This window comes from Argiope bruennichi, chromosome 7 (assembly GCF_947563725.1).
Source record: "Argiope bruennichi chromosome 7, qqArgBrue1.1, whole genome shotgun sequence".
NCBI lineage: Eukaryota > Metazoa > Arthropoda > Arachnida > Araneae > Araneidae > Argiope > Argiope bruennichi.
Window position 1 is genome coordinate 131,245,926 of NC_079157.1, and position 22,429 is coordinate 131,268,354.

The following is a 22,429-nucleotide window of genomic DNA, read 5'->3' on the forward strand; positions in this document are numbered from 1 at the left end:
CTGGTATCGAACCAATATAATATATTTCTTATCAAAAATTGTCTAAATAAAACTGTTTTAAACTAATATAATATAAACATATTTTCATAAATCATGTTTAGTGTTTAAGGAGATATAAAAGCCGAACTCCATTGAAGCACATTGTCGGCTCTGTGTGTATGATAATTTGTGTAAATATTTGAAAGTTGGCCATGAATTAAAAGGAATAGAAAATCACAATATTTACGTAAATATTTCTGCGTCATCAAACATTGTATTAAACATTTAATTACATAGACATTACATTACATAATTAATATATGCATAATACATTACATTATATAATTTCTAAAAATAGTTTGCTAATAGTGTTGTAGTATCAAAAAAAATAATCTGTAAATGGTTTAAAGATGTAGATAAATACTAAAGTTTCTCTGACTTCTGTGAATACCTTTAAAATAATGACTCTGAGTAAAATTTATGAGCTGTGTCATTCCCTTTTTTAACTCCATAAATTAATATTTTACTCATAGATAAATTGATATTTTGATCACTACTTGTGTTCTTATACGATGCAAATAAATAAACAGAAGTATGGATTGAGCTAAAACCAATTAAATCTGCTTTTTTGAAATAGCAGATAGATGCAGTTATGAAATCTGGAATTAAGATCCATCTTATAGACTTCAAGTGCATTAATAAATCTGTTTCTACGTGCATTTTGCTTTCTAGAATCAAATCAACTGTAATTTATTGCTATTTATAGTACATTAATTAAACGTAAACAACATTATTTTTGCAACATGAGAAGTTTTTATGTAATATTCTGCTATATGTGTATTTCAAAATTGATTTCTGATGGCAAACTTTTTTCCAACTAATATACTCGGCGGAATTTTCTTTTTCCTTTTCTGTAGTAAAACTTTGGATTAAAGTCAATTATCTTTGATTCGGCATTTCTTTAATGAATAATAATTCAATGTTAGAGACTATGGAGTTTATTTATAACCTGATTTTACATGCATTTTTTCGAAACGAATATTAAGTCTTATTACATTTTAGGAAGAAGAATGTAACAGTTTCATATATTCAAGAAACTGTTGAAGGATACGTTAAATGCTTCTCAGAGAATCTCCATTTATATCAAGACGGAAGGGAACAAGAAATGCAGGACATTGGTAAGTTTTTGTTGCTGCTTATCCCCCTTGGATTCAAACACCAATTCAAAAGATCAAGAGATCGGGAAAAGAGGAGTGCAGTAGCATCTGAGGGTAAATACCGCTGAACACCCGAGGGCAGAAGTCTGACTTTAGCTCATATGAAGATGACACTGACGCACACGCTTGCACTATCCTTTCTCACAGGGGGAGGCGGCCCTTTCATACACCTCACAGATAAAATACAGGAAGAAGAACAACCATGTCAGAACTGGGACTCGAACCCGGGACGCCCAGACCACTGTGTAGAAGCGTTAACCGTAGACACGGAAGCCGGTGGCAATTTTTTTTCTAATAGATGTTCATTTTTTTGGTAAAGTGAGCTGTTTTTGGGAAAATATGCGGTTTTAGGGAGCTTTCAATAATTCGTTACAAAGTTAATTCCTTATTGTTAGTTTTGAGAGAAATTAGTTTAACAGATTTGATTGACTCTATAGTTTTGTTTCCTTTTCTTTAGTTTTGTTCCAACGTCCCGTTTCAAATTAAAAAAAAGGCTGGTTTGGCAGGAACAACGTAATGTGGTAATAATGGTCAGACACCATAGTCAACATTCTCATGTCAAATGTTTGCACCACACCATATGAAAATCATTTGTCACTCAACGTCGTCCCATTTAATAGACACCGGGACAAGACATACAGAGGATCTTGTGTAGAGATGTTTTTATATTCGGAAATCCTCCAGCTCCGAGACTTAGACTTACCATTAAATCACTTGGAATCGTAAGATCACTGGCTCCAATTCTGGCTCGTATAAAGAAAAGGAAATGAAACTTATCATAGCTATTTGTGAACGAAAACTGATTCATTAAATTTTGAGTCAACAAGGTTTCTATTGATCATATATATCAGTAAATGATGCATATTAATGGCTTGTTCGAAAGCATTAATGTGATGCAAGCTTTATAAAATTTACTAAACAGCCAATTTCGCCCTAATAAAGAATTTTGTCATCTATTGTGAAATAAAGAGAAAAAAACTCTTTAAAATGAGGCATCGTTTATCGCAGAATCTAAATTTAAATTAATAAATAGAAAGTTTTATACATCTTATTAATTTTTCATATAATTTGGAATTTTTGAAAATTTTCCTGGATACATTTTTTTACGCATATAAAAACATATTGTTTAGAATTGAGGGAAAACAAAATGCGAATTTTCCCCCTCTTTTTAAAACATTAAAAGATTTTTGATATTCCAAAAGGGAAAAATACATTTTCTAATGACACTTTAAAAATTTTTTTTGGAGATCAATTTAGCACCGATTCATTGCATACAAAGTTTAACATACTTTGATTTTCAGTAATAGTAAGGGTTGATGCCTCTCTTTTTTCACACTCTATAATCATTACCATTTGAAGGGTTTGCTGCAAAATGGATGTAGCTCCAACCTAGGGGAATTTGGAGTTGCATGTACTATCATGTGGTAAAATAAAAACTTGTTCGTTTGGTGCCAGAAAGATGCAGCAACAGTCGTTAGTTCTCGCGATACTCAAGCGATGGAGCTGTTCGTCTCATTAGTTTGTTGCAGTATAGAGGTGGCTCCTGGAGCTACCGCCATTTTCCCCCACCATGCCTTCGGAAACACTGAAAAGCGTACAAGGAAACTCTACTTTTCTTGTAAGTATACTGGTATCATAGAGAAGACAAGTGAAAAGTGCGTTGTTACTCAAGTTACCCAAGGAATGATTTTTAACTTCGTTGACCTATTAAAAGGTTTCTTCCAGGAAACACCTTACATGATTTCTAATGGTAACAAAAGTATTTTATAACGAAATATAAAGTTTTTTCTCATGAAAAATCTCAAATTTATACAGGACACATATTATGTAAAGAGAGTTTTAGACTACTCTGTAACAATCCAGTAAAAATATTCAACATCCACAACTTTACTCTATTAATGTTAAACAACATTCAGCCCTCTCACTCCCATTCCTTTCCAAAATACAAAGATGTAACGGAACTAACTCACAAATACGTCCCAAAAGATGATATGTGGTTCTACGATGGCCTACAATCCGACGCAGCAGCAGAAGAGCCCGACGTTACAGAGGGAGAGTGTGATGATTAATGGGAATATAATTTTTTGTTTTTAAAGCCAAGTTGTGTATATATTTTGTAAGTTTACTTTAAATAAAATAATATTATGGTAAACTGCATTTTTATTGTGAAATATTTTTCATAGGGATAAACAGACTATCTATTTGGTTCCAAGAAAGAGGTAGCTCCAACATTCCAACATGTGCCACGTCATCTGGAAAAGATATTTTTGAGTGAAAATACTGTCATATTATATGTAGGAACAATTAAGAAGATTTATCAAAAGAAAAATCTTCACACAATTTAAAGTTTGGAATTTTGAAACGTTTTTTACAGCTTTCTGCAAGCTTGAATAATTGGAGCTACCTCCTTTTTACAGCAAACCCTTCCTTCTACTTCCATGCACTTTAGGCAGTTAGATAATTTTTCCTTCTAATTGTTCGCTATCAGCTTATTCATGATAATTTAATTGCATCAAATCAATTTGCAAAATCTTTTAACAGAATTAGACACATTCACAGTATCTGAAGTCTACCGCTATAATTTGACTTTGCATGAAGAGGAATCCTTTAACCCGGCTCTACCTCAGGTTTTCTTCGCCATTCATCCTCCATTTAATCCGATAAATCCCGTCTTCGAGGGCCACGCCATCAGATCAGGATTTATTTATGCTGTAGAGATCACACTGGTGAGTATAGAATCCCACTTTATACTCATTTTTAGATGCCAAAAGTATCTATTGCTAAAATTCGCCGTAGAGATTGAATTGAAATTCTCGGGGAGAACTTTAAAGGATGGCAGAATGCGTCACAATTTACATTTGAGATCAGAAGAAGGCACGAGATGGGGCACAATATAAGGTTGGTTGATTAAAATTTAATGGCGTAAAAGCCAAAAATAGGCTATAATGCGCCAATCATATGCTTTGAGATGATACCAAGTGAGGAGTTAAAGTTTAAATAGATAAAGTACATTAAAAATCAGTTCAGTAAAACAGCAGTAATCAAAACCAGAGAAATAAGTCAGGTAAAACAAGTGAATCATAGAAAAACATCTATATAAAATGATGAAACCTAATTTCCTTTAAAAAGTTAAAAATATACTAATGGAGAGATTTTGTCACTGATTCCCGTATGTTAAGTGAAGATAAATTCAAATATATCATACGATGAGAATTAAAGTTGGGGCACTCAGCTAGGATATGCGCGACTGTAAAATCTACATCACATGATGGGCATCTGGGCGCTCTCTCGCCAAATAATAGATATTTGTGAGTGAAACGAGTATGAGCGATGGGAAGTTGAATCAGTTTCACGTCGGCTGTTCTTATTGGAAAAATCGACCCTAAACGAATGTGCGGTTTAATGAAATATAGCTTGTTACGAGTCTTCCTTGTTACAAGACTCCTGCCAAAGGGAATGGATATAATGAGTAAGGTGCAAGTTTTGAATCACGATATGGAATCGATATCTAGCATAAACTTGAAGCTGCCTTGAAAGCGCAGTCAGCTTCTTCATTGCCTAAAATTCCAACATTGCTAGGAACCCAACAGAAAAAAACTGAAAGTCCCTCGGCCTGTAGTGTTTGCAAGCAACAGAAAATATCTACTGTGACAGGAGGATTCCATTTTCCAGGGTGGGATAATATCTCCAAAGCATTTAGGCTGTCTGTATATACGAGGGATGATTCAAAAAAAGTTTACAAGCAGCAGTATTTGGAAAGTAGAAATTGTGGATGGGAATATTGTTACCCAGAGTGGAGACAGATGGCGTTAGTTGTCTCATACCAGTCGTTTGAGCGGATCGTGTTAGTACTGAGACCTGAAACAGCGACACTAATGGCAAGACGTCCAGAGAAGTGGTCTCGCGATCATACAATTTCTATGGGTCAAGAATGTGCCCCCATCGGACATTCACGGACAAATCGCTGGAGTGTACGGGGGCGAAGCAATGGCAACAGGTGACGAAATGGTGTTATTCTTTTGAGCGGGCAGAGATATTGCTGGAAACGTTTAGATGGAAGGTCTGGAGCCACTCCTCCATACAGTCCAAATTTGGCTCCCAGTGACTATTTCCTTTTCCCGGCATTGAAGAAACACTTATCCAAAACAAGCTTTATATAAGACGGTGATGTTCAAAAAGGTGCCGAGAACTGGCTCAAAGGCCAGGGACCTGATTATTACCAAGAAGGATTTAAAAAATTGGCTCAGCGGAGTGATAAATGCCTCAACCGGTTTGGTGATTATGTAGTTAAGTGACCGTCACGCATGTCTCTTAATTACCATTTGTATCCTGTATCTATTGTTGATAAAGTATTTTTCCTTTGCCTTGTAAACTGTTTTTTGAATCACCCCTCTTACGATTATAAGAAACTGCAATTTTCTGAAGTGCGCAAAAAACTGCTACAAGTTCCGCAATTGCACAAACATAAAGAGTAGACATGAAAATAAACATAAATGCGGTGTTAATAAATGCCGGTGCCATTATGGCCGGTGTAATGCCATAATGTTTCTGCGTGTGTACTTTGTTGCTCTCTCAGTGCACAAAGTACACAAAGAGAAATCTAATCGTCAAAAAAATTCTTACTCGAAATTTTTATTCATTTCCAAGTTCCAGGCGTTTTTGAATCCAAAAAAATGTAATAAAATTGTAGAGTCTCTCCTCTAAATTTGTAGATTTTGGCCAAATTTTAAAAGAAATCCATTCGGAGGAAGTCTGTCTCTTTGGCTGTCAGAATATAAGTTAATGCATAATTATAAGGCGAAGAGAACTAAATGGATAATATCTGAAAAAAAGATTTAACATTTAAAATTTAGATACGCATCAAATTCGTCAAAGTATTGATCATCTGCTGATTTGCATTTTCACAATCAAGTAAAGGCGTGGGAAAGAGAAGCGCTTAAAAAGAAAGTTTTTTTTTCTCATTTTTAAAAAAAAATTAGAATCTAATTATTTTAAACTCGGAAAGTGGAAAGAAATAAACATTTTTTTTTATGAGTATCGCTTTTAGATGTTGGGTTTGTTATTAGTCTGGCTGGGAACAAAATTAAAAATATCCCCTGTCGTACTCTTCATCCGAACATGATTTAGATGACGAACTGTGTCCAAAAATCCCGCAAAAACGTTATTCTAATTAAATTAACTAATATTTCACTTTCACTTCCCAAACATAAATCTTGATAACAACAACAAAAACAATATAGTATAGCTTTAACTCGTTCATACATTTCTCAATTTCAATAAAAATTTCGGTATTAAAAGTCTAAGAATTTCAATTCTGATAATAGATCTTACTAAACAGCAGGGGAAAATCTGATCCTTCATTATTTTATTATTAATTCTACTACATTCATTAACTATGTTTAGATTATATTTGTTTTCTCCACAGATATATACACGATGCAAAAACATTTTATGATTCATTGTTATTGTTGTTGTTGTCGTGTCCATGGAAATGTAAAATGTAGGAAATGTAGTTTCAAATATTGTCAACGGTTCGGAGGACCCATGCCGCCAGCTTTGGTGCTTCAGGATTGTAAAGGATCTCCTGAAGCGGATCCATCAGCTATAACCAGCCAAGCTTTAAGATATCTGCGGTAATAGATGAGCACTCGAAGATGTGTCTCGGTGTGAGCTGAGTTTCCGGGCTGTTCTTGTAGTAAATATAAGTTCTTGTCCCATCGGGAAGGATCTTCATTCTCTTATAGTGATTTGTTCTTAATCTAGCCAGTGTAGTTATTACATTTCTAGGAAAATCAAAGTCAGTGATTAAAGGTTTTCTAGAGGGCTGATTTATAAGTCTACATCTGGCCACAGCGTTCACATCTGCAAGTGTGATGGTGGAATTAGGTTGGACAAGATTTTGTGCCTCTTTGGCCAAAGCATCCGCACACTCATTATCCTCGATGTTTACATGTATGGGTATCCACTGCAGCACACAAGATTATGATTCATTATTTTGTAGAAATGAGAAAATCCACTGCACCACACAAGATTATGATCCACTATTTTATAGAAATGTTATTGTGGCTTATCACACCTGGTCGACAGTAACATCGAACCAGGTCCATGAGCCCGAACGCCTCTTGATAAAAGGGCTTAAAATGCAGTTTCAAGAGGTCAAAGACCCAGAGGTACCAAAGTCTGAAGTCTGACTTTGCCTCATGCATGTATTGCATTTAGCTGAGAATAATGGAATGGCCTTCCACCTTGAGTGACCTTACTTCGCTCGCTCCGTCCAGGAACACTCTCCCGCTGCGATGAGGCAGCAATACAAGACTTTAGGGGAGATTTTGTAGAAATGGATATGAGAATCCTTAAGCCGTATCTGTTAAGCAACATAAATCGCTTTCTTATTTGAACCATAACAACACATTTTTAGTTTCTTGCATTCATATACAGGCGATTCCGAATTCATGGTACAGACATTAAGAGTCGGTGTTGGTCGCTGCAATAGTCACTTGTTGCACAGGTCTCAAGGAACATGAGCAGGCTCAAGCACATGAAATAAGAGATCAAAGGAAAGATGAAGTGTTTACTGGCTGCGTTGTTGACGAGTGAAATGTTTACAATAATTACTTCCCAAATACGAGCCAACTAACGTGCTTAGCAACGTTGGTGAAGCAGTTTACGTATGCGTTCAAAGATGCCAGGTATTTCACGTGTAGGCGCAGATATTCGATCAATGAGATTCTCATATGAATCAGGAGAACTAGCATACACAAGACTCTTCGGATGTGACCATAAAAAATATTTTAGGGTGTCCCATAAGTTTCTTTACTATTTCTAATATGAAATGAATACACATTATTTACAGTTTAAGATATTATTTATTTTGTTATATAAGAATCATTTTGCTCCATTATATTTCTCCATCTCTCAAGAAGCCTCATTATGCCTAATTTTTAAAATTATTGTGTTTTGGACAAAAGATAATCCTCAAAGTGCGCTTTTATTTCGCTGATGGATTTTAAGCGCTTATCGCGAAGTGAATTTTTTAAGAACATTAAAAGATAATAATTAGATGAAGCGAGATCTGGAGAGTAGGCAGGATGCGGTAAAACATCCCAATAAAACTGTAAGAGCTTCTCTCTGGTGGTCTCGCATTGTCATGATGAAAAACAACGCCTGATCGGTTCATTCATTTTGACCATTTTCTTGCTATGGCGGTTTTCAGTTGATTCAGCTGATGATAGTATTTCGTAGAATTTATTGTTTCACCTAAAGGAAGGAGCTCGTAGAAAATTATGCCTTTCCAATCCAACCAAATGGACAAAAGAACTTTTTGGGATGTTGTCCCGGCTTTGCGACAGTTGAAGGTCTATTGTCCTTACATCAAGTGACATAGGCGGCTAATAGATAAGCCTGCATGTTTGGACAAGCAGACCCAGATAAGGCCATTCATAGCGGGATGAGAAAGAAACTTTTAGACACCCTAATAAATCGGGATATAGAGGTGACCGAAGGATTCGTTCATCAGGTTACATTCATCGCACTCCAAAACTCTATCCTTCTTCATTTCGTCTCTTATTTCTTGTGCTTGAGCCTTATCATTTGCGCAGCCCTTAAAGTATGCATCACGAATTCGGGGTCATCCTGCATTAATGACAAGAAGCAGAAAAAGACACAATCTCATAAAATGCACTTAATGATTCATTTGCTACAGAGCGATTTTGGAAGCATAAATTATACAATTCTGAGAGGCTTTTTTGTACAGTTTTATTGAAACTTTTTAAAGACTTTATGAACCTGCAAATAAATGTGGTTTATATTTATATACTTTTGTTTGGTTTTTCTCGATATTTTAGTGTAAGTTTTCGGAAAAAAAATTCAAAAAATATAAAGAAAATAAAAATATAAATAAATTCTATAGGATCAATGCCCAATTGTTTCACTTACATGACATATGTTTTTAACCCTTAGCTGGGGACGTGCGGTCTGTGAGACGGCTAGCGATGAATTTTCGGTCACTCCTGTTCTATTTTTAGCTCAATTGAATGAATTGACTCTGTAGCTTCCTGTTTTGTGACCTTCAATACACGTGCACTTTTTCAACTGATTTCAGCAGATACTTTTTTAAATAATTCAGTTATTTCTTCGAGCGCGGTCTCTAAGACCGCATCTCCCTGTAAGTGTCCCAGTGATAAACAAGGCTTAGCAGATGGCGCTAAAGCTTGGGCCCCGAAATATCATCCAATTTACTGATCGTATTAGGAAGCAGTGTTCCAGACACTTTTAAATGAAGCATAAAGTGATTTTAGTGATAAGGATAATTGTACAGAAGAGTTTTCGATGAAAGTTTGCATTCAACTGATTTTAATATGTATGTTCAAACATAATTATTTTTTCTAGTGATAATGTATTTTGAAAAATTTATAAAATATATTAATATACCAAGATATATATATGCAGAATTTATAGGTTGATTTTTATTCTAGTACTTAACCTATATGTTTAAAATGCCCTTGGAAACTCTGCTATGAAAGTCAAACAAGCCGATAAAAAAAGGGCCAATTTTACCTATTGTCATTTTTTTTTATTTTTCATATAATTGTTGAATTTTACATTATATTGTCTTCTATATACTTTCATATACTGTAAAAATAAATATGATTTAAAAAGTAAAAAGTAATATGCTTTTTCAAGAATATTATTTATTGTAACAGGCAATTTGAGAAGAAAATGTATGTTCCAACGCATTTACTTTTTTCAATGATAATATATTTTGAAAAATTTCTAAAACGTATCTATATATCAAGAAAAATATCTGCAAAATATATTGGCAGTTTTTCATACTAATATATTCATTAGAAAATTTAATTTGAGTGTAAATGAAATGCCGTCTCGTAGACCGCACCTCCCCAGTTAAGTCCTAAAATTTCACCTCCCCAGTTAAGGTTTAAATTTATAAGACAAAAGTAAGTCATTCATTTCTGTTACAATTTGATACAAGAACACAGAAGGTGGTATTAAAGGTTAAAAAAAAAGTAATTGAAGTTGTGATCCGGAACGCATCTATTTAAATGACAGTTGGTGCATGAAATAAAAGGATATGTTTTCTTCTTATTTTACATTGCAGGAAGAAGATCACCTTTTGCCATATCCGTATCCGACTAACTGCACGGATTATACCACTAAAATGGCAACAATCAATGGGGCAAAACCTCGCTCTCAAGAAGTAAGACTTTTTGCTCTAATACTTAAGAAATTGGAGGTTTCTTCATTTTTAAGTACCTCTGATATAATCTATCAATGATTAATTATTATTTGAGGCTATAAACTGATAAATTTATTAAAAAAATAATATGTCAATGAAAATGTAATAAAATTGCTTCTCGAAATCATTAAAGCGGCTTAAACTTTAGAAGCATTTATGAAATGAGACTCTTTAGTTTAATCATTGTTTCTTCAGTCGGATATAAAATTTAATTCTAAAAATCAAGTCAGTTCTTTTCCCTTTTTTGAAATCTAAACTTCTTATTTTGTATCTTGATTTATTACGTGTTTGCCTTGAAATAGAAAAGTTTATCCAATGAATATGTCATCAAATAATTAATGCTTCGGGTTTTTAAAAAAATGATGCGAAATTTTTAATTATTTCCCTTACATTGATAAGTCTGTTGATGATAATGGAAATTTTTTAAGTTTAATCGAATTTTAAGTAAATACGACTCCCGTGATAATAGATCATATAAACAGAATAAAGAATCCGAAAAATAGAATTATGTATGATTTAGCATATAGATCACTAGAACAAATCATTTTTGAGTTAGGAAAGGAAGTCATTAACGAAATTAAAGAGGATATGATAGCACTATAGTACCCAGATATTTACCATGAGGATGAAACTTCCGTCATTATTAAGTTTGAAAATTTTGAAGAGAAAAGGTGAACTATAAATGAGTTATTTATAGGGTTTATTAAAATAACTGGAGAGATGTAACTGGAGAAAGAGTAGCAAAGACTTTATTGAAAAGGTTAAGAGAGATTGATTTAGATATTGTAGAAAAATGAATTTTAGAGGAAAGGCACACGGCTGTGGTAGCAGCATGGAAAGGAAATATAAAGGTGTAAAATCTAGAAGAATTGCTCTAAACCCTCAAGCAATTTATGTGCCTTGCCTATCACATTCTTTTAATGTATTAATTTATAATGCCGCTTTCAGAAGAATATGTTGCATTTTTTTGTATATTTCAAAGTTTTATATCGCTTATTTTATGTATCTACAAAATTGTGCGAAAATTTACAAATATATTTTAAATATTTCCTTTCAAGAATTATGTGACACTAGCTGCGAAGTCAAAATAGATTCTATTAAAGCGGTGTACACACAGTTTGAACAAACTTGTAATGCTCTAGAAGAATTTATTGATGCAAATAACGATGATACAGCGGTATTGGAAACTGTAAGTCTAATAAGAAAGGACATTTATTTTACATTTAATAATATGATTTGCAGTATTGTCCAGAATTAAAGCTATCAATAAATATTTCAAGCAAAACCGATTGTTATTGATTGATTTAATTTATAATTTGAATATTTCAGAACATTTTCTTGGAAAACGAACTCGGGGGGGAAAAAGGAAAAAGCTCATATTCCGAAATAGCAGAAGATGAAATTGTAGATACCCCGATAGAGGAATTTAGATGTTAATTTTTAACACTGTGATTGTACAGGTATAAATTGGATTTAAAAGTATTTCAAATCAATCACTGATTAAAAAAAAAGAACTTTAGAAAAACAAAAAATAGAAAAATGTTCCAAAACTTTGTAAAGTTTTATAACAACGATGTAAATGAAAACCTAACCCAAAAAATTGCTTTGTTAGGGGATTATATTTATATTTAAAAAAAGACGAAAATTCATATAATTAAATATAATTATAACATGCTTTGCGATTGTATTTGGGCTTTATTTACAATACTTAAGTTTTTTCGAAATATTCTAATAATCAATATTATTAAATTTATATTAAAATATAATGACTTGTTGAATAGCTATAACATAATAATTAAACCTATATTAAATGAATATAAATGATGCTTTCAAGGATGCTTTAGAGGCTGATTTTAATGGAATACTTCAAATTTTCAACCTGAGAATTTTTATGCATGTGAAATATTTGAATGCATTCTTGAACTTGCACTTTTGAGAGAAATTTCTAAGAGAATGAGTCATGATATATCAGAAGGATAAAAAGTGAGTTGAATTTTAGAAGGTTTGAATTCTACTCATTTAAGCAATGGAAATTTAAATAGTTCTTTTTTTATTTATTTATTGTCGTGCATTGAGGTAATTTTATGTTTTCCTTCCACACAGATGTGCAAAGAATTGTGCAGATCTGAATTTTTCAAACAGTGCATCGGTTGTGACATGGGCATGACGATGCATTTGACAACAGAACATATGTGCCGCAGAAGTAAGTTCACAGAGCAGCGAATGATTTATTTGAGATTGGAAGATGGGAAATGAGAGAGAAAATTGTTTGGAATAACACAGATTTTGAATGTTTATCTATTTACTTTTCTATTTTCAAACGTATTGCAGAATTAAAAATTCATTTTCAATCAGTGTCCAATCTTACAATAAGGAAACAAAAATATACACTATTCCACGTAAACAAGAGATAAAAAGATATTAGAGTTATTTTAAAATATACTAACGGATGAAATTAAAAATTTAATCAAGTAAATCTGAATTAGTCGTAATTATATCAGACAAATAACCGCTAAATAAAGTGAATTACATAAAAAAGGTTAAATAAAAAACATTATTTTATAAAAAATAACATGATATCTGATATATTTACTAACAATAAGGATCGCCCATGGTCCTCTCACCCAAAAAAGGTGATATCCGGCCAATATTGTATCCCGGGGTTCCAAGGTCTTCCCCGGATAGCATTGACCGGAGAAAAAAAAAAGAGAGGGACGGGGTGTGTAGAAGCAGAGAGAGAACAATAGGGGATGTCATGTCCAGTAGTGTTTGTTGATTGTGAAGAAATGTGTTAGTTGTGTTAGAAATTATTTTTGAGCCACTAAACCTATATGTTCCCAAATGTTAACCCCTGTACATAATGTAATTTAATCTATAGCCTAGAATCTGGCGCTTGATCTTTATTTTTATGTCGGCAGGCATTTGCCCATATCTACACTACATGGAATGACAGACTAATTGACAGAACGGACAGCCCGTGCCGCTGTGAAACGCGGGAACTCATCGTAGCTGGACGGATAAAAACCTACTGAATTTTATCTAAATTAATATTATATGAGAAGAAGGATTATGAACGCAGTTAACTGATATTATTATAAGATTGCGCACATTTTCTCGAAAAACTTCAGACAATGCCAAATTTTGCTTCAAATTAAATTAATTCATCGTTTAAATTGTGTTTATGTACACCACCAACAAATCTACTCAATTGAAATAATTTTGAAACTGCATATTGAGGTGTACCTTCAATTCGAATAAAAATTATTTCTAAGTATTTATTCCATTTTTGGACGATGGAAATATTATTTGCATCATTTATTTTAAATGAAAAAGGTGGATTACTTGCAAAATCGCATTTCCGTAAAACGTGTTGTGAAAAAAAAAATGAAAAATCCTCTCTAAATACAGTTTGGTTAAAAGGAGAACTGAAGAGCTTTCGTACGACACAACATCTTCCTATTTTGGCAAAGTATAGGGTGGATATAATTAAGGTACAGCTTTGAAAGGATCATAAAAGAAAAACTTCTGGACCAAATGTTATCAAACTTGGTAATAGTTTAAAAGAGGTCATGGAAATTTCTATTCCGACGAAAAAAAAGTTAAAAAAAACTTACAACCAGGGGCGGATGGGGATGTATGCAATATTGTTAAGCAAAATAGGATATGGAGACATCGGTTTAAAATATGTTTAATCATTTCTGAAACGTGTTTGCAAAGCATGTTCAATGTGTGTTATCTCAAAAAGCACTGTTTATGGTGATAATCTGAACAATTTGGTGGAATTGAACGATGCGATACACAGACATGTGCGTAACATTCCTCCTGATATGCGAAGAGCTCCTGTTGAGAATGCAGTAATGCGATTTAACTTGCTTTCAGAAAATATTGGAAGCCACATTGAACATGCTTTGTAACACGTTTCAGAAACGATTAAACACATTTTAAACCGATGTCTTCATGTCCCATTCTGCTTAACAATACTGCATACAGCGTCATTTCTCCCCTAGTGGTGAGTTTTTGAACTTTTTTTGGGGCAGAAAAGAAATTCCCATGACTTCCTTTAAATTACTGTCAAGTTTGAAACATTTGGTCAGATAGTTTTTCTTTTATGTTCATTTCAGAGTGAAACTTTCATTATAACCCTGTAAAAGATGAGAAAGTTAAATATCGTGGAAGAATTTATTGAAGCGAATTTATAACTTACAATATCTGGAATATACAATTCGGCATATGCAATTCAAAGCGACGGTTTAAATTGAAATCAAAATGTTATTCTCAAAAGGCATACCAAGACAGTTAGAATCAATTTCCTCCAAAACTAGAGAGAGAAGGCTTCTAAATTACTTAATGCCCCATGCAGAAAACTTAAGGTTCTTATTCTTTTTAAGCAATCCTGCCAGTAGATGGGAATTTTTTTCTCCTTCAAAGTTGAAGATGCAACTGAAAATTTGAGTAGATTCACTTTGAATCGTTCCCTTTGAGCAAAAAGATTTCCAAGCTGCAATCAAGAAGAGATGCCACTGAGAATGATCCATTCAATTTCTTTCTTGCGCAGGCAATTCCTCATTTCATTGCTTTAATATAATCCAACTGTTCCAGGATATAAAGGATGTCACTACTCTTCATTAAATGAGCAAGAACTGAGAGATACGCCACACATGCTTACTGGAATGTCAACCAGACTGTTTGTAAGTTTCCTCTCAAATTTGATTCATTTCTGATAAAGCCAAAAGAAACAAAAAAAAAATTCATTATTCAAGTATTAAGTTTTGCAAGAAAACTTCGCTTTCATAGCAGCGATAGCATGAGTGCACACAAAAAAAATATTTAATATCATCACCACCAATGTAAATCCATTAACTTAAAGAGATGAAAAATGTTGTAAATATTGTTTAAATATCTTTAAAAATTTATTGAAATTTTGAAAAAAATTCTAAATTAAAAGCGATTTAACCCAAAACTAATGCATAAATGGATTTCGATCAATAATATATTTAAAAATTGAGGAAAAATCCTTAAAATTTTCATTTGATTTTTAATTTTTTAATTAAAAATCGAACCTTTTCTTAGTGAGCACCTTATACCCAAGAATAAATGTTTACTAACTTTGATGTTTCAAGATTCGCATTCTTGTTTTATAGAGCATTTTGAATCATTTTTTATAATGCATGTTTCAATAATTTTAAGAGTATATTAGGCATATGAACAATTGCGTCAAAATTGCGAACGCATTATGCAATATTGTAAATCTTTATAAAATGTTCTAAAGCTTGTTTCGATTGTTTCTTCAACTGACATTTTTTTGATATGTTGAAAACTTTTTGAGAGAGTAGACACCTTTTGAAGTATAGAATTTACACTGTCAGTGTCTTTACGCCACTGTTTAAAGGGGGAAAGGTCAAAACATTTTTGCACCTGTTTCTGTAATCACTAGAAAGAGTATAGTTATTGATAAAGACATGTTATAAATAATAAGGAAACTGTCATTGCAAGATGAATTAATTTACTTGATCAAAAATTTATTTATTTTTAAGCTCCAAAAAAGTAAACATCGACAAGTCTTCGTTTCAAATACTTTTTTAAATGTACAAATGCCATCATTTTTTACAGAATAAGTTTTCCAGATTAGTTATGCATTTCATCTTTGTGTTGATTTATGTAATTTTCAGAGGGGGAAAAAGTGAGAAATTTTGTTCATGAATAAACAAACATCGCCAGGAGAGAGAGCAAATAAGTAGAATGAATGAAGAAAAAATCACAAAAAGTCATTAAAAATGAACTCTGGAGCTCGGTTTTGTATTTAGTGCTAATTAAATGACACTAAGCCACCACTTCTTGGGTTTACTAAGAAATGGGTTTTCAAAATTCAAATTCGAATTTTAATTTAAAAATGAATCAAAATATTAACATTTTCGAGGCATGTTAATGCATACAATTAATTTTTACATCAATTTAAAATTTAATAAAAATATCTCTTCCATTGTATTAGTTTCATTTCCGTTCATTGCTTTTCCTGATTTAATGAATTTTTGCAAATATTTTAAGTACATTTTACTATAATATTTTTCATTGTTTCATTTATTGAGTTTAAATTAAAGCTCATTACAATGATATTTAATCTTTGTCTGTACATATCCATGATATTTGTCTCTACATTATCACTGTTGTAATTAATAGCAATTTTTAAGTAGTAAAAGCAAATGAAACATTATCATGCTGCGGTATATTAGACTAGCGGCTGGAACCTCTTTTAAATTTTCTAAATTACGAATGCGACATTGCAGCAAAACTCTTTTATTATGTTTACTTAGTATCTACTCAATTAATATTGTGTACAAAAATGGGATCATATATCATAATAAATAAATAATCCACCTTCAAAATGCATCGATTTTTAAGTCATTGCATTGACGAGTTTAAATTTTATATGAATGATTTTTTTTTTCTTCAGACCCATAGATGGTGAAGCGCTCGACAAATTTGTCGAAGGGTTCAAAATCTGATAAGATTCTACATTTTGGATGCTGAACGTGTGCACCAAATTTTATTGATCTAGCAATTTACGTTTTGTAGCTCTAGTTTGGTTTGTACTCGAACAGCCAGACAAAACTTCCTTGTGCATGTTTGTCCGTATACCAGATTTCATCTGCCTGTTTCAAAACCTTTGTGAGTTATCGTGTTCAAAGACAAACAGAATGCAAAAAATGAGTTTTTCGAATACAAGGAAGTCTAAAACGTGGAGATTTTTGTTGATTACAATACTTTCTTTTTACTTCATATGCGAAAAAGTAATAAAAACATACACTTCTTCACAAAGTTACTGAAATAAAAAGTTAACTTAAAATGAACCATTAATAGTTTAGTTAAGTTTAAAGTATGGTTCTAGTGTAGATTTAGGTGCCCCTTCGATTGGGGACAAATTTCAGCGATGAAGCACTACTTATGGTTTCCATATTATTTAGTTTTCATTGACGTCACTGTTGGTTACCGAATTGGGTCTTGGCGTAAAAAAAAAATCGCCAAAAAATCAAGGGGCACTCAATTGTAAATTTTTACCAAAAGTATGCTGAAATGTAAAACTGCCGAACTTATCAGTTTACTAAGAAAAATGCCTTTTAATGTTCATAAATTAAGGTGCCGATATCGCCACTGCCTGCTTCAATTCCTCTATTAATTTCATCAGAGCCGGATTTCAGAAGATGATAATTTTTTCGAAAAATGTCTTTTGCTCATTCTTCCGTAACTATACAATGCAGATAGACGCACTGCAATATACAAAATAGACTTTTATCGCACTACATCGGCCAGTTGGAAGTGTTTTGCATGCTTTCGAGAAATTTCAATGTCACCAAGGATATGCAAATGTTCATGATTGAATAAATTCTTGGCTCATTAGTTTCTCAATACAGTTTGTTTTCAGTTGCTTTATATCAGGTGAATGAACTGTAAAAGTTTCAGACAAAAAGTAAACATCTGAAACTTAAAAAAAAATTTAGAAAATTAATAACAAAATTATGTAGTTATATCTCGAAGTGCTAAATCTTTCTTATTGAATGAAAAATCATTGACTTATTTGACTGCTATATGCTGGGGTTTTTTTTCGTAATCAAGCCTTTCAGTCCTAATGGGTAAATATGTCATTCTCTATTTCGTAAATGGTAATCAAGTAAATTGCTTTTACAGGGGTCGTCGTAGTAAGAACCATTTTTACTAAGGATTTAAAAAGCAAAGTCTGACTGTAAGGGTTAAAACCTACTCTATTAAATTTTTTTCTTGTCTCTCAGTTTGACTTACACTTTCTATTGATTCAACATTCATGAAATCACAAAAGAGAAAGAGCTCAGTATTCATAATTCATCAGAAGATATATCTCAAAAGGAAATCTATACACAATAGCTGATACTAAAAATTATAATGCAGCTTGCTGTCTTATCCATTTTTGAAACTTATGTCAATTCTATAGCTTTTCATTCTTTTGTGAATATTCACTTAAAAAATTCACTTATATTCTTTTAAGTTTAAAATATGCATGCAATCCCATGTCGAAGTAACGGTGTCAGTGAAGTGCTATGCATAAATTTCTTAGCAGAATATTTGTTACTAAAGCTTTATAGTCCCTAAGTATCTAAAACTTAGCTACCAGAACCAAAATTTTCTTCATTATTATATTATATTCTAGATAATTCAGAAAATTTGATTATAAACATCTTGGAGCACAATTCTTATTTTAAAATATGTTTATGCCAGAAAAAATATCTCGTTCAGTTTAATAGCTTTTAATCTATTTATTTCCTTTGTTTTTTCGTTTAGAAAACAAAGATATCCGTACACAGTAGTGAAAACAGAAAACATACAAAATTTGGTAAAATTTATTCAAATAGCTTTCAATTATTTCATTCACTTATTCCTGTTCATTGATGGATTTTTTTTAATTCATAAGAGTATGTTTCTTCCAATGCAACGTACAGGAAAGTGGATTAAAGAGTGAAAAGTAAGTTGATATTTTTAAAAAGTTTTTATTTTAGAAAAAATTGTATTGAAGTTTCCACATCACATTTTTTTTCTTTTACTGAGTAATCCTTAACAGTATTGCAGCATTGAAGCATTTTATGTACTAATAAATCACTTAAAAATATTTTTTGGAAAAAAGTAAAGCATGCCTTTCTCTGAGAAGAAGAATATCTCAATAATAATCTTATTTATCTATTTATTTTGCAAGTTTCTGATCATGTGCAGGGTTAGGTGGAGTAAAATGAAAATTATTATATTATTGGATGTTGAATTTTATGCGTCTTTCGTATCATGAGTAATATTTTTAACTAATTTTTTTGTATTTGGCAACATTTTATTAGTATTTATTGGCATAATTTTGATTTCATATTTAATTCTGTCAATGAAATCGTTATTTTTCTCCATCATTTAATATTCTTGGAAAAATTTGATAATCTATTGCCCACTCTTTATCCTAAAAAAATATAATTCTATGCCTCAGAAAGTATCGTTCATTTTCACTTCTTGAAGCAGTTGAAGTGACAACTGTGCCTATTTGTGAGTTGAGTTATTGAACTGTGCTTACTTTTTATGTATTGTTTTTTGAGAAAAAAGCCACATATGCTTAGATTCTGATAAAATTCTTTATTTTTCCTATTCAGTTATCCTGCTGGGTTAATCTGAGAATGGAAAAAACAGTTATATATATGTAATGACATCTCTTAATCTAATTTTAATCTCAATCAATTTTTTTTATCTTAAATGTGCTTACATGGCTTTATTCTAAATTTTTCTCTTGCTTTCTAATCTGAATCCCATTTTTTTATTTAATTTTTTTTTCTAATACGAGCTCTTAAAAATTGCTCTAATTCTTATGCTACAAGGGAAGGGATGAATATATCTAATGCCCTTGATATAACTTCCAAACATGCCTAAGATTCCCTTTCCTGGATCGACACATGTCAAAGGAATCGCTAAAACCATCTCTCACAGAGGATAAAATGTCTTCCATTTTCGGTTTTATGTTCTGGTGCGGACAAATGGGCTCCACTTTTGTCCTCGTGTATTAATCTTGGAACAGTAAATTGAAATTAAATTTATCCAGTAAATAAATAAGAAAAATTCTTTTTAGTGTGTATTTCAGAGGAATTGTGCATTAGATAAAATTTAATTTTCTTTTACAGCGCAGAAATCATAGTTTTCCTGAAAAATCCTGATGTTAAAATAATGTCACATGACTCTTTATATGCGGTAGGTAAAGTTTGAATTTAGTAGCCCGCAGGCACTATTGACGTATTTTTAGTTTTCTTTTTACTACATATTTTGTTCATTGAAAGGCATTTCTTAAATGCATAGAATAATAAAAAGTCATTGAGCACTTTATCATGTTAATATGTAAAAACTCGGGAGAATCGAAAATTGGGAACACAGGAGCCAGAAAATAACGTATATTGTTGTATATAATATAAACCTATTAAATAAAAAAGAGATGACGTTATTTACAATGCAATTAAAAATGATAAGATTTACTTCTCCGCTTGTTATTCAATGTCATCACAGAATTTCACAAAAATGGTTTTTATATTCTTTTAAAATTTAAAAAATTACTATTTTATCAATACATTCCGTCATTCCAGTTCCGTACATTAAAAAACTTCTTTCATGAATTTTAAAAATATAATTCGATACTCAATCTCTAAAATTTTTTTACCGATACGATGAAATTCAAACGAATTCCTCTCCCATTAAAACATACATGATTTTTGATCTGATTTTTTTTTTATCTGTAAGAATTTTTTGGGGTTTTTCGGACATTAACTCCGAAATAATCTTTTCGCTTCCTGTTTTATTTTGGGTATATACTTTTTTAAATTTGCACTGACAATGATTCCTTTAAACTCGTGTTTTTTAAGTGTACGAAATCACGAAATAAAAGTTTCATAAAATTCCTTCCATATTAAACAACTAAAAAGTTAATTATCTGGGTGAACTAGGTGGTCGCCAAAGGCGGCTCATTTCAATTATTTCAATACCGTAGTTAGCAGAATATTACGAGTTTATTAATTGAACCTTTCCATTGCATCTAAAACACCGCGCCAATTTTGACTTTTAGTTCTGCGACCCTTATTATTTGTCTTCACTCATCCATCTCTATATTATGATGAATGTCCATCCGATTTTTATTTCCAGAAGGGAGAGCTCTTCAGTTACATCGGCGGTCTCATCGGCTGCTGGCTCGGCATCTCCGTCTGGGCGTTCACGAGCATTTTGGAAAAATCCATACAGAAGATTGCTGTGATGAAGCGAAATTACAGGCTGAAGAAAGAGCAGGCCAGAAAGTGATTGAGCTCGAGAGGCACGGATCTGGTGTGAAAAATATTCAATCTTAATAATGTCCTATTTTTCAATTGAACGTAGCGTTATTTTTCCCTTTCTGCTATTTCTATGCTCTAAAACGTATCATTCAATGGATACGCAGGCTCAAATAAAGGATTTTTAAAATGACATGCACAGTACTATGTCTTTATGTATTAACTTGATTTTATCATATGCACATAATCAGTGTTGCTTATCATGTGAAACACAAATAAAAATACTTCTGCAATGGCTACAGTTTCTTTGGTTATTTTTGTTTCCTATGAAAAGAATTTCATTTCCAATTTTTTTCTTTTGGAAACTTTGCAGTCCTTCAGTGCGATATTGCATTAATTAACATTATATCCCTGCTGAGACAACATATTTATAATTTTCTTTATTCAATCTAAGAAATTATAATTGTTTTTTATTTTATATGTTCATTAGTTTGCAGGATTCAAAAAAGAAATCACGATATTTCTTATCACCTATATCTGTTTTGAAAATACTATTTAAAAATTATTAGATTATATAATTTTAAAGTTTTAGCTTTAGATCTTCAATACTATTTCATTTAAATAACATTTTAAAAAAGAAATAGCTTACTTTTCTTGAGTTATATTGGATGGGCCCTAAACATTTCCATATAATAAGATCTCCTTCCTGATATCTTTTGGAGAAAGATAAATCAAAGAAAAATCATACCCAAAGAAAGGAAAGAATTTGTTCTGTATATCTTAAAGACGGATTAACAGTTTAAATAACAAAAGAGATCACATAGCGATCCCAGTTTTTTTAAACGCATTATTATTCATTAAACACATTTCATTCATGAATGGCGGTTTAAATTTTATTTTGCCCGGACGCTACTCAGAAGATTTGCTGCATTGCAAATGGTGTAAATACTTCGTTCTAACACCGTCGTGCTGGCGATTCCACGTCCAACAGCAGCAGCATTTTTAACACCATTCGCTGGGGAATGTGGTCCTTGACCTCGAATATACGAAGAATCTCTAATGAATCATCTTTCTGAATGACAATATTGCCCCTAAGGAAAAAGCAGAAGGAACGCCTTTAGCATTTGGGAACAATTTTAATATTATAAAAGTGACTTATTATAAAGTTTTATTCAGTC

The 22,429-nt window shown here is 32.1% G+C and overlaps 1 protein-coding gene across 1 annotated transcript; it reads left to right on the forward strand.

Annotated features, from left to right (window-relative positions):
- The first annotated feature begins 1,096 nt into the window (after positions 1 to 1,096).
- Positions 1,097 to 21,420, forward strand: LOC129976753 (uncharacterized). Its single transcript, XM_056090486.1, has 9 exons — positions 1,097 to 1,157; positions 3,738 to 3,922; positions 10,312 to 10,410; positions 12,553 to 12,652; positions 15,049 to 15,137; positions 18,760 to 18,811; positions 18,918 to 18,940; positions 20,124 to 20,190; positions 21,130 to 21,420. Exons 1-7 carry the CDS (start codon positions 1,145 to 1,147, stop codon positions 18,935 to 18,937), a joined length of 558 nt encoding a protein of 185 aa, XP_055946461.1. The 5' UTR covers positions 1,097 to 1,144; the 3' UTR covers positions 18,938 to 18,940; positions 20,124 to 20,190; positions 21,130 to 21,420.
- The last annotated feature ends 1,009 nt before the right edge of the window (positions 21,421 to 22,429 follow it).